General features: G+C 45.5%; 1 protein-coding gene across 1 annotated transcript; it reads left to right on the forward strand.

The window, feature by feature from the left end:
• The first annotated feature begins 210 nt into the window (after window positions 1-210).
• On the forward strand, window positions 211-17,441 carry TIGIT (T cell immunoreceptor with Ig and ITIM domains). Its single transcript, XM_027524505.1, has 4 exons — window positions 211-860; window positions 2,091-2,420; window positions 4,816-4,922; window positions 16,680-17,441. Exons 1-4 carry the CDS (start codon window positions 797-799, stop codon window positions 16,908-16,910), a joined length of 732 nt encoding a protein of 243 aa, XP_027380306.1. The 5' UTR covers window positions 211-796; the 3' UTR covers window positions 16,911-17,441.
• The last annotated feature ends 382 nt before the right edge of the window (window positions 17,442-17,823 follow it).

The following is a 17,823-nucleotide window of genomic DNA, read 5'->3' on the forward strand; positions in this document are numbered from 1 at the left end:
GAGAGCTCCAGGCCAGTGTCAGCCAATCTCAATCCAGGGTCAGGCAACTGGGGCTCGCCCTCTGCATCCCCAAATGGTTGTGGGGTCACCATTCATGAGAAAACTCACTCTTCTGGTCTCCTCTGATTCTACTGGGTCAGAGAGACTAAGCCCAAATTCAACAACATCTCAGTCCAAATAAATAAGAGCGAAGAAATAAGATTCAAGGAGAGGGAATCTTAGTTCTTTCCCTCACTCAAGGGAAAGCTGCTCTGGTCAAGACTTTTGTCTTGTTTCTGAAGTAAATGGCTCTTGTTCCCACGATCATTAGATTTCAAGTGCAGTTCCTGGCCTTTAAGTGCATAAACTTAAGTTTCTCTCCTCACTGCACACTCTTTAGTGGGAAGAAGTCAGGGCAACCCAGTGAACCCCATCAGGGACAGGTTCCCCAGGATCGTGGGCATTACACAGATGCTTTTGAGCTTGTTTGATGAAGGCTGATTTTTTTAAAAAAGTGCATTGAGACAGAACTTGAAAACTATAGGTTGACTAATAGTAATCCAAAGACCAGTGTATCTCTAACCACATTTTTGTTTATTTTTAAAGTGTTACCTTCATGGCTTTTCTTGTGGCTTGCCCAGGGCAGTTTGTGCTCTTGTTGTGAGCTTTATCTGTCTTTGACATTGTTTTTGCTGAACTTGGTTTTTCCGAGACCCTCTCTGCTCAGAGGCTCAGTTTCACCCTGCCATCAACAGTCAGCCAGTTTCGGTGGCAGAAGGGGCCACAGCTGCTTCCTGTCAGCCCCCTGGGCAGAAGCATGCAGTGGTGTCTCCTGCTGATCTGGGCCCAGGTGCTGAAGCAGGCTCTCCTCCCCACATCAGGTAAGATCTGAAGTCTAGCCCAGGACAGGACCGGGATGGAGAGCGGGTGGGAAGGGGAGGCTGGAGCCAAGGCCTCATCCATCTGACGGAAGGAAATACAGTTTTCAGAGTCCTGTGTCCCCTCGTGGGAGAAAACGCTGTCTCTGAGAAGGAGCTCCAGTTCTGTTTTCGGTGGTAGATGAAGGACTTGGGGTTGTGGGGTACCTGCCTGGCTGACCCAAAAAAAGAAGCAGGAGGTGAGAAAGGGGCTAAGGAGGAGGGATGATGGGTTTGCTGGGCGAAGTCCCCTCCTGCTCTATCCTCCTTTCTTCTGTCCTTGAGGAAACTTCTAGAAAAACATAGTATGCTTTTTGTGGGTCAAAAACGTCATTGTCACAGATTACAGATATTCTACTGCTATAGACTGAATTTATGTTAAACCTATTTCCTTCTGTATTAAAAATCATAAATAAATGTGTCTGAGGGGGCAGAAATATTTAAAAACTGTTATAATTTTGTTTCCCTGTTTTCTGAACCATCTGCGGGGGTCAGTGCTGAGGAGGGTGGTTTTGCCTGGGAGAAACAGAGTTACTCTCCAAGTGTCCTTTCCTTTAGATTTCGAGGCTTTTCTGAAAATTTTCCAGGCACCCCCAATGGCAGTCAATCGAAACAGCCAGGTCTTATTTCAAAGGATAATGGGCTCAGCGCAGAACTGGCTGCCGATAGATACAATCAGAAACAGAGGTGGTGGCCGACAAGGGCCTATATTCTAGGTACAGAGACAACATAAGTGTGTGGAAAAAATCAGTGAGCTCATCAGGAAATAATATTCCAGCAGAGTGTCTTGAGAGGGTGAAGCAGCTACATTGTATAGGAATTATGGTGTTTATGGGGGAAAAGACAGGACGAACTGGAGAGAGTGTCATTCCAAAATCCAATTCTGGTATTCCCCTGGTGATCCAGTGGTTAAGACGTCGCCTTCCTGTGCAGGGGGTGTGGGCTCAATCCCTACATGAGGAGCTAAGATCCCACATGCCTGATGGCCAAAAAATCAAAACATAAAACAGAAGCAGTATTGTAACAGATTCAATAAAGACTTTAAAAATGGTACACATCAAAAAAAAAAAAAAATCTTAAAAAAAACGAAGCAAAACACCGAAAATCAATTTTGGCCTCAAAGACTCGTTGGAATTTCTATGGAAAGGTTCAAAACCAGCTGCTAAAAATGCATACTTCTTTCCCCCTCTCTAGGAGCTGTGACAGGCAGAATAGTAACAATGGGGAACATTTCTGCAGAGGAAGGTGGCTCTGTCACCTTACAATGTCACCTCTCCTCCACCACTGCCAAAGTGACCCAAGTCAACTGGAATCTGCAAGACCAAGTTGTGGCCATTCATCATGACAGCTTGGGGTGGCACATCAATCCTGCCTTCAAGGAGCGAGTGGTCCCGGACTCCAATTTGGGCCTCACCCTCCGGTGGCTGACCAGTAACGACACGGGACAGTACACCTGCGTCTATCACACCTACCCTGACGGGATTTACAAAGGGGTGCTCTTTCTGCAAGTCCTACGACACTCAGGTATGCCTGGGGCCAGGTGGCTGAGGACCCTCATGCTCGATGATCGAATCACTGCAGAGCGGGACCTCCCAACCCTGGCTCACATTCACATCACCTGGGAGCTTTCAAATGGTACGGAAGCTGGCACCCCATCCCAGACCAGTTCAGTCAGAGCCTCTAGGGGCAGAGCAGGGTGTGTTAGATTCTAGAAGCACTCTCGATGATTTGAATAGTCAGCCATGACTGAGAACCACTGTTTGGGTAAAAGCACATCTTATGTGTTTTTGTTAGGAAGACCAGCTGTTCAGGTCATTTGAGAAGCGGGTACACGCTCAGTCGCTCAGTCATGTCCAACTCTTTATAACTCTACGGACTGTAGCCCACTAGGCTCCTCTGTCCATGGGGTTTCCTAGGCAAGAATACCAGAGTGGGTTGCCATTTCCTACTCCACAGCATCTTCCTGACCCAGGGATTGAACCTGATTCTCCTGCATCTCCTGCATTGGCAGGTGGATTCTTTACTGCTGCACTGCCTGGGAAGAACCCATTTGAGAAGGGATCACATTAATTACTTTAGCAGTGATCATGCCAATTAGATTTAGCCTCTCCATTTATAAAGGATTAGAGCTCAGTGTGTGCTAAGTGTAAATGTACAGCAATTTACATTTCTGTGGTACTTGATGGTTTCCCAAAATGCTCTCAGCTTCATTATCCACCTGCACACTTAAACCTCTTTGGAGGGGGAAAATGACTGTTCTAGTGTGAGGGACAGGATAGAAAAGTGATGATGGACCCAGATGGCCTGGGTCCAAATCCTAGTGTTGCTGTGACCTCAGACAAGATTATTGGGCTTCTCTGTGCCTCGTTTTTTTCAACTGTGAAATGAGGAGATGTAAGACCTTATGAGGTGTGAACATAGGATTGGATTACTGACTAAAAGGAAATGCCCTTAGAATAGCACCTGGAATGTGGCAAGCATGAGGTCAGTGTTAGCTATTAATAGGATCCCCCAAACCCCATCTGACTGTAGGGTGGAGGAAGAAGCTGAGCCTGACCGTTGCTCAGAGTGGTACAGCTGATTTTAATACTGGTTTTCAGGTTCCACTCACACACCCTCAGAGCTGCTGTTTGTTGCCATCAATGGTGTGGGAGTTTAAGTCTTATGAGTTAGCAAACTGTGTATGTGTAAACTGAGGAGATAAAAGTTGGCCTGCAAGTTTCTTCTCGAGCACTGCTTCCTGAGGGGCCCCCGCATAGGCCCAAGTATCATGTGGGGAAGAGCCTCCATCCTTTGCTGGTTCTATGGATGGCCCTCTGCAGGCCCTCGCACCCCTCCAGCCTCCATCCTTTGCTGGTTCTATGGACAGCTGTCTGTAGCTTTGCTCCCCGCCAGTCCTCTTTGCCTACCTGTGGCCAAGGCAGGAGACTGGGTCCTCAGGGCAGGAGGAAAGCAAGCTGGGCAATTTGGGCTCGCCTCCCTGTCCTGGTACCTTGCAGGCACCATGCGTGCTGTCCCATCCTAAGTGATGGCAGGCCTTAACCACCTTCCTGGCATTCAGAGTCCTCTGTCAAAGGAAAGAGGGCCCAGCCTCTGCTACACCCCTCTCCTTCCATGACTTCCCCGGACACCTGAATTCTGCCCGAGATCCTGGGAAGGAGGTGGGCATGGGAGGGGGCAGCCTGGAAGCTCGTGTGCCTATAGTCCAGCACACAGCCTGGCAGCTGTCTGTTTCCCTCACACCCTCCTCAGGTCAAGTATCATCTCTCCAAGCCCCCCGACTCTTCCTCCTTCTTGTTTATATTTTACACCTTGATACAGATTCTCCTTTTCGTGCTTTAACTTGTGTCACGAGTATTTATTAGGTGTCTGCTAGGTTCCAGGTGCTGGCAAAACAGCAAAGGGTCAAGTTCCAGAGCCTTAGCCCCTCCGGGGTCTCACAGCCTAGTTGAGATGTGTTATAGGCTTAAGGTGAAAGGTTATATGCCTTTTTTCTTCTTTGTACTTTAATGTTAATTTTACTTTTTAAACTTTTCAAAATATCAGATTGATTATAAACACAAAGTTTCATAAAAAGAAAGTATTCACTTTCTTATTTTTTACTGAATGTTATTTGTTTCACTTTGTGACTATTACTGAAAGTGATTTTGTCCAACAGAAGAAGGGAGTGTTAAAAACGGTCTGCTGTGGTGTCAAATGCATGAGGCACAGCCCTGGAGGGATCAGTTATTCATTTTGTGATGGGCCTGGCAGATGCTCTGCTCGCCAAAGAGCTGGGTTTGAAGACTCCAGTCCTGTGGTTTGAGAAAAGCCCGGCCAATCCCCACCCCTGGTGCCCGGACACTGAGGTTTCCCTGGATAATGGTTGCCCTTTGCTTCTGGCCTCTACCTGCTCACCTTAGTTTTGTCTTCCCTCTAGTGGCTGAGTACAGCGCTGGGTTCCAGATCCCACTGCTTGGAGCCATGGCCGCAGTGCTAGTGGTCATCTGCATAGCAGTCATTGCAGTGGCCACACTGGCCAGAAAGGTAATGGCTCTGGCTGCACCTCTCAGTCCTGGGCACCCCATCCCTACCACCCATCCTATCCCACCCCTGGTCCTTTCCTGTCCCCTTGCTGTCTAGATGTGACTCCCCACCCACCCCCCTGCCCCCAGCACTGCTCTCTACGCCTCTTGCCACAGTACTTTCTCTGCCTTTCAGCGGCATCGTTTGTGCTCGTTCACTGTCCCTCTCCCTTGTCTGGGAGCTCCTGAAAGTTTGGACCTGAATCCTCCACATCATGCTGTCGCCTACAGTTCCTGGCTTCTGCTTGGCCCTTAAGCTACTCCTCTGAGAGTCTGATTTATCTACTGTGAGCTTGATGCATCTTGGGCATCTGCTCTGTGCCAGGGGTTTTTGGACATTAGCTCCTTAAATTTTAATAGCCAGTCACTAGTGCTGGTTACCTAGCATTTCTGCAGGATGAAAAATCAACACTCCAAAAATTTAGGGGCAGAAGGTGCATGGCAAGATCAGTAGGTTGTACATCCTCCATTACATTTGCTTAAGAGGTCATGTGGCTGAGAGAGTATTGGATGGGAAATTGGAAATTTCTATTCTCAGCATGGAGTGTGTGATGATAGGGTTGTTGTTTCATCTTCTGGGTCTCCAGTTCTTCATATGTAAAATAGGCATTATGATTCTGCATGCTCTATATCCCAGGATTGTGATGAACAGCTAGCATATTCCACGTGGAAGCTTTGTAAACAATGAAGAAATATATTTTCTTCATATATTCATGTCCTTGTGAGGTAACAGGCAGCTATTGTTGTGTGCATGTGTGCTAAGTCATTTCAGTCGTGTCCGACTCTTTTCAACCCTTTGGACTGTAGGCTGCCAGTCCATGGGATTCTCTCAGCAAGAATACTGGAGTGGGTTGCCATGCCCTCTTTGAGGGGATCTTCCTGGCCCAGGGATCAACCCAAGTCTCCTGCATCTCCTGCATTGGCAGGTGGGTTCTTTATCTCTAGTGCCACCTGGGAAGCTACTGATTTGGATGAACAAAAGAATTCCCACTCCTTTTTATCTGCCCTCTTGGGTCTTTTAAGCCATCCAAGGTTGCCTTAATTTAAGTTACTAAACAAACATTTTGGAGAGTACAAGCCTGTGATTCCTAACGCTGTTTTCCACCTCATACCAGATCCTCCTCCCCAGCCTGCCTTACTTTCCCTCCAACTCTGACTGTACTCAGTTAACAACTCAGCTCTACAGCCTGCTTTATTCTCTGGACTGGTACCTGGTGCTGTTATTCCTGATACCTATGGGTTTACATCTACCACCTTATTCTCTTCATGTTTGTTTTGCCTGTTTACTTCCCTAATCTTTTTCTTGCTGCCCTTTGAATTAAGTATTTTTATTATTAAAAACATGTTTAGTAGTTATGCATTTTTTCTTTTCTTTAGTAGTTACGCTAGAGATTATAAAATAGACCTCTGATTTATTAAGTCTAATATGTATTAGTGCTTTTACCATCTCTTGGATTTTGCAAGAACCTTAGAACACATTAACTCTTTTCTTACCTCCCCAACTTATTGCTATTACTGTCATGGATTTTAGTTCTCTTTCTATTTTAACCACCCACCTGAAGATGATTATTGTCTTATGAGTCAATGTGTGTTTAGATTTACCTTTCTATTGCTCTTCACTTCTTCACGAATGTTCTTTCTTATAACTAAAATAGTTTTCCTTTTGCCTAAAGAATATCCTTTAGCATTTCCTTGTGAGCAGGCATGCTAGTGGTGAATTATCTCACTTTTTGTTTGTCTGAAAATATCTTAATTTTCCTTAATTTAGAAGTGATCTATTTGTTTTTCTGGGTATAGAATTCTATGTTGGCAGTGATTTTTTTTCAACACATGGGAAATACTGCCCCATTGTCTCTGACTTCCCATATTTCTGTTGAGAAATTACATGGGAGTCTTATTTTTGTTCTGTGAAAGACAGTATTTGTTTGTTTTTGTTTTCTTGTTCTTTAAAATTTTTCCTTCTCTTTGGTTTTCAGCAATTATATGGTGATATAATTGGATATAGTCATCTATGTATTTATTCTGTTTGAGGTTCAGAGTGCTTTTTGAATTTGTTACTTGACATCTTCTGTCAGTTTTGTATCATTCTTGGCTGTTATTTCTTCATATATTAATTCTCTGTCCTTGCTTTCCTTTCCTTCTGGAATTCTAATCACAGGTGATATTTTCAACATTTTCACTTTTCCCCACATCCCTTACCCTCTTTTTGGAATTTTCCATCCACTTGTCTCATCAAATGTTTTCTTTGGATGTGCTTTCCAGTTTACTAAGTATCTCCTTTGATGTATCTAATCTTCTGTTAAACCCATCCATTAAGTTTTTAATTTCCGTTATCATATTTTTCAGATCCACAACTTCTATTTTGTTCTTTGTTTGAATAGCTTACAGTGTGCCAAAATTCCCAATCTTGTTTTTAATTCTTTGAAAATATTAATCACAGTTATTTTGAAATCTGTGCCTGATAATCTTGTTTAGTTGTGTTCTCTCTGGTCTTCTAATATTTTCTCTTTCTGCTTGTTTCTTGGACCTATCTTATCTTCTTGACTGTTTATTTTTCATTGAGTGCTGTACTTTCTACTTCAAGACCTGTGGCAACAATTTGAAGCTCTAGGTAGTATCATCTTCCTCTAGAGAGGATTGATTCCTTTGGCTTCTGCCAGATGACCAGTGTGAAAGCACTAGCGTTCCTGTCTCTTTAATTAAATCAGTGGTGAGAGAATTTAAAGCTGGACCCAACTTTGCTACTTCCTTACTGGTAGAGGGTGGTCCTTTGGGATTCTAACTCAAAGCCTGTAGAGTTTGCCAAAGTCTCCCTCCTCAGTGATTTCTGAACTCAAAGTTTTGTCCCTCCAGACAGAAACTCTGTGGAGTTTATCTGCTTCTTAGCCAAGACTTTCAGGAAATTTCTCTAGAAGAAAATCTCCCTGAATGCTCTCTCATCTCTCTGGGCTTCCTACTCCTAGACTTTGCGCCCTAGCCTAAAATTTCTCACTGATTTGATAGATTTCAGATGACTACAAATAGACACTTATATTATTTAGCTTTTCTAGCTGTTCTCAATGGAAAGTTTGGTTCAAAGCAACATAGGTAATCATTATTCCACCAGAAGCAGAACTCCTGTTTCTGACATTGCATTTCCTATCTGCAATCAAAGGCTGACTCTTTTTTATGTTTTCATAGTTATTTTATTTGGCTGTATTGGGTCTTAGTTGCAGCAGGCAGGATCTATTGTTGGGGTGGGGCTCAGGCTTCTCTCTAGTTGAGGTGTGTGGGCTTTAGGAGTTGGTGTGTACAGGCTTAGCTGCCCCATGGCATGTGAGATCTTAGTTCCCCAACCAGGGATTGAAGCCACATCCTCTTCATTGAGAGGCAGATTCTTAAACACTGGACCACTTTGGGATTTGGGAAATCCCTCAAAGGCTGAACTACAAGCAGAACACATTTAGCCTGCCCACCCACTGTGTACCTTGCACTATATTGGGTTAAGACCCCCAAATTGAGTTCTAGCTTCACTCTACCTGATTCTTCACCAGCCATTTAGCCTGAATCTGGCTGGGCCACTGCCAGTTCCAGAGGGAGAGATTTAGACAGCTGTGTGTTCTTAGGCTCAAATTCCATGTGTCTTGCTTATTTTGAGTTCTTGTCTTCTTTTTCCTTTTCTCCATCTCTCAGAAATGGACCATCCTTTGATTTTCTCTTCTTTCTTATTTAACATCTATTTAAGATCTCCTCTGAAGATCTTCAAGAGCTGCTTCCCCCTCCAGGCCTCAGAGTTGAGATGAAATTGCACAAATTAGAATTGCTTAATAAGAAAGTGCTATTGTAATGTTTTTCCACTTAGACCTCATGATAATTTACATTTAAAATAGCCTTAATACTGTATAAGTGTCTAGACTTTGTGTATACTTTCCTACTGTTAATTCTGCTTATGGCGTTACACTTTTGTGCATACTGATGCCTATCACCACTGACTAATCTTGAATTTTCAGTCTAATATCTTACATCTTAAATTCTTAGTTCATGTAGATAAACCCACTTTGCTTTCTGTAACCTATCATCAATACCAGGGTATTGATGTAACAGTAACATGTTCCATTTGACACACATTCTGTCTTCATTCAGATCTGAAAGGGAAGAAATCCCAGGAGCACTTACTCTAACCTTATTTTACTGAGAACAGATTGGAATGAGGATGGGGAAAGGAATTTGGTAGCAGAACCAACGTCTTATTCCCCTCTGAGTGACAAATTGCCCAGGTTTCCCCCAGTCAGTGGTCTAAAAGTGCTTCAGGCACCTGTTGGACTTTGCAGATTTGGTCCAGAGGAAGTGAAAGAGATTTTCCAAACGGTAGGAAAACTCATGTGATAGGTGAAAGTTACATAAAGTCTAATACTAGCATACGACTGCCTAGTCCACCAACTTGCTTGCAAAAATTTCTTGTCCTATGGTTCAAACCCTCGCTTCCAGGTTTATGAGGCAAACATTTAGTTTGCTGACTGGCTTGGTTCATAAGGATGTGGCCACTATTCCTTGTTGTTCAGTAGGCATCATGGAACAGAGTGCTGGGGATCCAGCAGTGGCTGAAATGTGGCTAGTGCTACTGGAGAAATCAATGACTTAATGACTTATAGTATTTTCATTTATGTCTTAGCTATCACAGTAGATAGGTTTCGTAATGAAACCTCTAGGGGAAAATGAATGCAAGAAAAGTGATTGACTAGAGGAAAGAGGTGAAGAGAACAACGATTGATCTGTGAGCTGGAAGAGAGTTGTTATGGTAGCTGGTGAGCAGATGTCCTCTGCTGTCACCAGTACTCTGCAGCTCTGGCACATGGAAATATGGAAGGCTCTTTACAAGCAGCAGAACACATTTTCCTGTTAATGATTAAGACTGGTTCATTTTCAGGCCAGTATTCCAGACAAGTTTGTATAAGGGAAAGGGGAAGAGGTGAAAAGAGAGAGTCCAGTAGGTATCGAATTCTGTGGCTCCCCTTCTACAATGTTTTATTCACCAGCCCCCTCTTTGACATGTCTGCTGCTACCTGTCCAAATCAGTTCCTCTCTGCTTTTTCCTATGCTTTGGCTATGGCTTCCTGTCTTCTTTCTCTTATTGCTCAAATGTATTTTATCCTTGTAGTATTTAAGGTCCAGCAGAGAAACATAGTACTCTTAAGCTGAGTAGTTTGAGGACAGTTTAATAAAGGGATTTACAAAGTATTGGAAAGCTTAGAGGGAAAGCATAAGGGGGCGGGTAGGAATGTATTGTTACCACCCTGAGATCTTCAGGGAAAAGGAGAGAGAATGATTACTGAAACCTGGAAGGAAGGGTGATGACCAGGCCCTGGAAAGAGAGGGTTGTGTGGAGGGGACCACCTTGAGAAGTACTATAATCCTTGATTGAAGATCACAGCCAGTCCAAGTGCACCCTGCAGAGAGAAGGCCGGGGAACATATACCCTCAACCTCACTCTCCTTCCCACCATTCTCCTACTGTTGCTTTGCATTGACTGAAACCAGACTCAAGCCAGAGAGCAAGAGAAATCACTGGGTCAGTATGAATCCACCCAATGCAAGAGACCTGGGTTTGATCCCTGGGTTGGGAAGATCCCCTGGAGAGGGCATGGCAACCCACTCCAGTATTCCTGCCTGGAGAATCCCCATGGGCAGGGGAGACTAGTGGGCTACAGCCCATGGGGTCACAAAGAGTCGGATATGACTCAGCACCTAAGCACAGCACAGCACACATGTGTAGTTCAGTCTCCTTAGGGCACAGAAGGATGGAGAGTGACGTTGAGGGGTGAACAGACAGTATCCACACCATTACTATTATAGATCTTGACTTGCCATGCTTCAATCTTCTCTCATGTATCCTTGAATTCTTGATTATACTTTTAAGCAATACCCTTGTCAGCTGTCCATCTATATGTCTCCTGGGACCACTGGGATTTATTAGCCATCTTAGTAGCACTGTGGGCCAGGCTTCCTTGGCTGCCATTTCAGTAATTACATCCACTTCATTTCTTACATGCTGCCATCTGCCCCGTTATTATTTGGGGATCTCCTCTTCCCTGTCGCTGCTGGGGATCCAGATCTCTACATCATCGCCTTCTTCAACCCCAGCATACAGAGGAGAGCTACCTCTGAGCCCCTCAGTGATGCTGGTGGTTTCTTCATTAGCACATTCCTTTCCACTTTAGGAAAAGCGTGTCCTTTGGATCTTCTCCAGAAACATAAGCAGCTGTTGAAGTTTCAAAATTATGTAGTACAGAGATTGGCAAAGTTTCTTTGTAAAGGGCCAGGGTCTTTTAGCTTTTGTGAGCCTTCCAGTCTCTGCTGCAACAATTCAACAATGCCATCACACTGTGAAAGGACCACAGATAATATCTAAATGAATGAGTTGGCCATGTTTCAATAAATCTTTATTTATAAACACTGAAATTTAAATTTTATATACATTTCATGTTTAATAAAATATTATTCTTTTGAATTTTTTGAACCACTTAAAAATATAAAACCCACTTTTAGCCCATGGGCAGTGCAAAAGCCTGTGGTGCCCCAGATTTGACCCATGGGCCTTAGTTTGCCAATTCCTGATTTAGTAAGTTGTACTGGGAAAAATGGGCTTCCCTCCAAGCTCAGTCAGTAAAGAATCTGCCTGTAATGCAGGAGACCTGGGTTCGATTCCTGGATTGGGAAGATCCCCTGGAGAAGGAAATGGCAACCCACTCCAGTATTATTGCCTGGAGAATCCCATGGACAGAGCAGCCTGGCAGGCTACAGTTTATGGGGTTGCAAGAGTCAGACATGACTTAGAGAATAAATCACCATCACCACTGGGAAAAACTCTGTCCTTTCCTCTTCTCTACTCTTAGCAGTGCACAGAACACTTCTGCCACCAGAAGCTCCCACACTGACCAATTCTGCCACATTATCTGAACGCCCTATAAGCAATCCAGTTCTGATACTATCTACCTGTAGTTAACATCGGGTCCCAGCAGTTAGGGGCTCAGTCTTCCAAGACAGCCCTCACTTCAGATGCCAGTTGCAAGTCCCAGGCTGTCACCTGTGTCTCTGACTGCTATGGCTGCTTAGTCACATCTGACTCTGTGCAGCCCCATGGACTGTAGCCTGCTATGCTCCTTGTCCATGGGGATTCTCCAGCAAGAATACTAGAGTGGGTTTCCATGCCTTCCTCCAGGAGATCTTCCCCACCCAGGAATCAAACCCAGGTCTTCCACATTGCAGGCAGATTCTTTACCATCTGAGCCACCAGAGAGGCCCGACTGGTTGTAAACTGAGGTTCCCACAGTCCCCTCCTTGGATTTGATAATTTGCTAAGATGTCCCACAGAACTCAGGGGAACACTTACCTGCATCAGTTTATTATACAATAAAGAATTTGATAAAGGATACAGATGAAGAGCCAAATGAAAGAAATGCATGGGATGGGGTCTCCAAAGGTCCCAGGCACAGGAGCATCTGTCCTCATGGAGCTGGGTGTGCTGCCCCGCAGGCGCGTGGCTGTATTCAGCAACCCAGAAACTCTCCAATCCCATACTGCTGGGGGTTTTATAGAGACTTCATCACACAGGCATGATTGGGTATTAACTCATTTTCGAGTCCCCTCCACTCCCTGGAGGATAGGGGTTAGGGCCAGAAGTTCTAAGCTTCTCCTCATGGCTTGGTCATTCTGACCAGCCTCCATGTGAGGGCCCACCGAAAGTCACTTCACTGGGACAAAAGACACTCCTGCCATCCAGGATATTCCAAGGGATTTAGGAGCCTTGTGTATGACATTCCTATCACTCGGGATATGTTAGGGTCAGGAACTGGGATTTAATGAAGACCAAATATTAACTCAGGGTAGAGACCGACATATGCTTCTCACTATTCCGCATGGATCCATGACAGCAGTGTCTGGGGAGTGGGAACGCTGGTCGGGTGAGGAGGCGATCTGAGCAGAATGCCAGCTGCATTTCCTTCAGACCCCGGGAGCCAGTTGGTTGCATTATTTAGGAGTTTGGGCTTTGAAATCAGACAGACCTAGGTTTTGGATCCTAGCTCTACCACTTGAGTAGCTCGGCCACCTAACTTTGCTGACCCTCAGTTTCTTCATCTGTAAAATGGGAATAATAATTATGGCACTGCCCTATTAGAGTTGTAGAAAAACTCAAGTCAAATAATTCAAGCAAGGCACCTGGCAGTTTTCCTGATATGGATTAGTAACTGTTCTTTATTAAGTTCTTATAATTATTATAAAATTTATTTACTATAGCACTTCATAATACCTGGTGCTCAATAGTTATAGTGCATAGACTGATGAGGACTAAATGAATGGATGTTATTTGATGACCAGCTATTGGGAAAAGTGCCCCCAGGGGATCATCTGTAAGGGAAAGGAGAGATGGGTGTGTCTAGCTCCGGGACAGTGACTGCCAACTGTCCTTATGTTCCCCAAGAGGACAGCGTGTGTCCCGCAAATGTTCATACTGTGATCTCCATAGCTCCCGTTGGTCCTTTGGAACAACATCAGTGCATTAATCCCAGGCTTGTTTTCTATGCTGATTTTGTAGGGTTCCCAACACAGGATGGATGGAATGAAACAGACCAGCTGAGAGATCCATCTCAGACATATTTACATTTCCCAGAGGATTTTTGGGAGCCAAAATAGTCCTGTGATTTAAAGACAAGGGTAGGCAGTCTAAGAATGGGAAGGAGAATACATATACCATCAGGAAAAGTCACAATCAGCTCTTTGAGAACTGGGTATCAGTATTTTTCTTAAATGGATAGAGTTGCATTAAGGGATATAGGACTCCTTTTAAGCACAGCATCACGTGACCTACAATTACAACCCTTTTCTTCACACCCACAGTAAGGTGCAGCCACTTCTACTGAAAAGGAGGGAATGAAACAGCCTTCAGGAGCCAGCTCCTCAAGGCCAGCAGTGTGACCCTGCTCCTAATTTTTGATATGTGTCCAAGGTGCCCATCCATGCAACCCACCCTTCTGTTCAGCCTCTTTGCATCTGCTTGTATCCTGTTGAGCTTGACACTAGCCAGTGAAGATGGTGCTGTTTCTTATTTTGAAGCAGTGAGGTGGACAGAATGAAATGTGGTTTGTGTTCATTGTCATTTTACGAGCCTGTGTGCAGCTCTATGTAATTCTGTCATTTGGATCTATGGTGGGGCTGGGTGACCTGCTTTGGAGCAGCATCTGTGAAAGCTGAGAGACTGTCACCTTTGCATGGCGTGCCACCAGGCACTTCTTCTGCCACCCCACTTATGCCTGCTGTTCTTTGCTTTTTTTGCCTCTAAGCACAACCCTCACCTGTGATACTGTCATGGGGATGTGATGGCTGATTTCACATCCTTGATTTTCCCAAACAGATTTCACTGTCTTTCCTCTTGTTTCATAAGTACATATACACCTGTCTCACCATGAGTCTATATTTTGATTTGAAAAATCCTGTTCATTTAGATTTGGGGCTAGTGGGGTGGGCCAGGAGAGAGAGAGTGTTGTGTGTGTATGTGTGTGTGTGTGTGTGTGTTTTAGTCCTAAGACATACAATAAGCATCTGTTATGGGATCTGAGGTTACCAAGAAGAACACAGCACAGATCCTTCCCTCAGGAGAGCTCACAGTTGGGGTCTAAAGAGACAGAAGGGTAAACAATTGTAGACAGCATCGGAGGTTACAATGAAGAACACCCAGGACCACAGTGAAACACACAGGAAGGATATAACTCTGCTGGAAGGATCAAGGATGTCTTCCTGAAAGCGTGCTGTAGAGCCGAGTCTGGAGGAAGGAGCAAACAACTTTTCAGGGAGCTGTGGGGAACGGACAGTAGGGGTAACATATACCCAATTGGAGAGGCGGGAAGCAGTGCATAGCATTTGGAAACTGCAAGATGAGAGGCAGTTTGGCTAAGAAGAGCATGGCCCAGAGTCAGACAAACTCAAGTCAGAACTGAGATTTCACCTGTCTGAGCCTATCAGCTCACTCAAAAGTAGAAAATTCAATAGTTGGTTGCTGAGATGACATAAAGAAACTAGCCCACTTGGTGCTCATAGCAGATTCGCAATAAATGGTGCCTCTTTGGCACCCAGGCCCTATACTTGAACTTGGGGTGCTGGTTAGGGAAGCACTGCAGGAAATGAAGCTGGAAAGGCAAGTATGACCAGATCACAAAAGGCATTTTGGGGCGCATTACTCACAGTCTCCTGTGGGGCATATGGTGAAACTGTGGACTTTCTTCCCAGAAAAATGCACTTTACAAAACATTGTTAGTACAGCTCAAGGGGTTTGAAGTCCACCTGTGGCATTTATAGGTGGTTAAGCACCTGCCCATAGACACTGGGGGCCATGGATGAGTTTTAGGCAGAAGCATGGCAGGATCCAACTTCCATTTTTGAAGGATGGTGGCCGTGTAAGTTGGAGCAGAGGTTAGAGGGAATCTAGAGAGTGGTGAGTCTGGAAGTGCAGGTGAGAGATGAGACATGGAAGTGGATGCGAAAGAGGGGCTCAGTTTCAAAGCTATTTTGGAATAAAATCAGATGGGATTTTATGGCCCACTGGAATTTTTAAAAAGTTATTTATTAGGCTCTAATATTTGTGTGTGTGCTCATTCATGTCCAGCTCTTTGCAACCCTATGGACTGTAGCCTGCCAGGTTCCTCTGTCCATGGGATTTTTCAGGCAAGAATACTGGAGTATTGCCATTTCCCCCTCCGGAGGATCTTTGTGACCTAGGGATCAAACCCACATCTCTTGCATTGGCAGGCAGATTCTTCTACCACTGAACCACCTGGGAAGCCCAAGCTCTGATATTTACTTATTTATGTATGTTTTGGCCAACTGCACAGCATGTAGGATCTTAATTCCCTATCCAGGGATGGAAATCAGCATCCCCTGCTTTGGAAGCACAGGAATCTTAACCACTGGACTGCCAGGAAAGTCCTGGCCCATTGGAGTTTAGTATTAGCCTCCAGATTTCTGGTCATCTGGTACCATAAATCAGGACAGCTTGCTGCTTGCCCGTGGTGAGGAGTGAGGCTCAGGGTCTGCAGCTGGACCTCGGTGTCTGGAGCTCAGGGCAGAAACCTGGGCTAGTTTGGATAGGGATGTGGCGTTCCTCAGAGGACAGAGGGTGGGTGGAGATGTACGTAAGGATGAATTGCTGAGCTGCTGTACAGAGGAAGAGAGAGTGTCGGGTGTGACAGACCAGAGGCGGAAGCCTGGAAGAACATGTTTATCTGGGGAGATGAGGTGTAAGCAAAAAAAAAAAAAAAAAGAAAAAGAGCAGGCTCAGCTACGGAGGGATGTGGGAGACTTCCTCAGGAGGAGGAGGAGAAGCAAGAGAGAGTGATGCCATGGGAGCAGTAAAGCAGGGAAGGCGAACATCTCAGAGGGAAGCAAGCAGTCAGCAGCGTCAGAGGCAGCCAGGGAGTGTGAGAGACAGGGGGCTCGGAAGCCGCCTCCTGGGCTCAGCTGACCAGAAGGAGAATGTGGGGGAGCCTGGAGCCCTTCAGTGGAGCGGCTGGGGCTGAAAGCAGTCTAAGACGGATCAAGAAATTAAGGGTTAAGGAACTAGTGTTGATAAGAACACAATGTATGTGTGTGTGTAAGATATTATTCCTGGATCACGTTGGAGAGGCGTTTTTGAATGATATCCCCACATATTCACTTTGTGGGTTTTTTGTTTGTTTGTTTGTTTTGGGAAGAAATCTCTCCGAATCCGTTCTGCGGAAGGTGACCTTGGGAGGGGGCCGTCTGAACCGGAGGCGTGCAGGCCCAGGGTCGTGTCCTCCCCCGGCAGCTGTGTGCAGGCGGATGCCGGGCTGTGCGATGACCAGGGCAGCGAGGACCACGCCGAGGCCGAGCCACACGAGTACTTCAACGTCCTGAGCTACAGAAGCCTGGCCAGCTTCAGCTTCCCCACCGAGACGGGTTAGCGCCCGAGCATCTTCCGGGAGACCCAGTCCAGTCTTTGTCGTCACAGATGGATGTACTGGCATCTGCACGTCACGGCTCTGTGTGTATGTATGTGTGTACGTGTGTGTGCGCGTGTGTTCTGTCGAGTGAATGCATGTCAGCCTCCTTTGTGTCTGTGTTTCCTCTACCAGTCCCTCCAGTTCCATGGTGCAGACCCCGGTGAGGAGCTTGTGTCTGATTACAAATGCAAAGTTAGAAAACCGAACAAAGACCTGAGCTGGTTTTGAAGCTGGCAGTGGGAGCAGATCCTGTGGCTGAGATCTGCATCCCCCCGAAAGCACTGGGCAGGGCTTAGGGCTGCAGGGCTTTGTGGTGGGTGATGGTGGTGGGGTGACTGCAGAGACACTTCATTTCATTTGTCACTGTCGTTTTCATCAATGTTCACACACTGGAGGCCTTTTAGGAATAAGGCACGCTACCAGCTTCTATGGGGCTTCCCAGATGGTGCTAATGGTAAAGAACCCACCTGCCAATACAAGAGATGTAAAAGACGTGGGTTCGATCCCTGGGTTGGGAAGATGCCCTGGAGGAGGGCATGGCAACACACTCCAGTATTCTTGCCTGGAGAATCCCCAGGGACAGAGGAGACTGGCACACTACAGTCCATATGGTCCCAAAGAGTTGAACACGTCTGAGCGACTTAGCACGCATGCACCTGCTTCTGTGCAGAGCTTGGAGGGTGACTAAATGCAGACTCTTTCAGAGTCCTAGCCCTGTAAGAACTCACCTTTATGTGGGGAGACAATATTTACATTAAAAGGTAGTGAGGAGATAAGGGTCTAAGACACAGGCCTCTGGGAAGAGATGTCAGTTCAGAGTGAGATGGTCAGGATAAGCTTTTCTGTGGGTAAGTGGCTTGGGAGGATGTGGGGA

This window comes from Bos indicus x Bos taurus, chromosome 1 (genome assembly GCF_003369695.1).
Source record: "Bos indicus x Bos taurus breed Angus x Brahman F1 hybrid chromosome 1, Bos_hybrid_MaternalHap_v2.0, whole genome shotgun sequence".
Lineage (NCBI taxonomy): Eukaryota > Metazoa > Chordata > Mammalia > Artiodactyla > Bovidae > Bos > Bos indicus x Bos taurus.

Coding starts and splice junctions, on each gene's coding strand:
- TIGIT (XM_027524505.1), top strand. CDS start 797: ATGCAGTGGTGTCTCCTGCTGATCTGGGCCCAGGTGCTGAAGCAGGCT. Junction 861..2,090: donor GGCTCTCCTCCCCACATCAG/GTAAGATCTGAA, acceptor CCCCCTCTCTAG/GAGCTGTGACAGGCAGAATA. Junction 2,421..4,815: donor GCAAGTCCTACGACACTCAG/GTATGCCTGGGG, acceptor TCTTCCCTCTAG/TGGCTGAGTACAGCGCTGGG.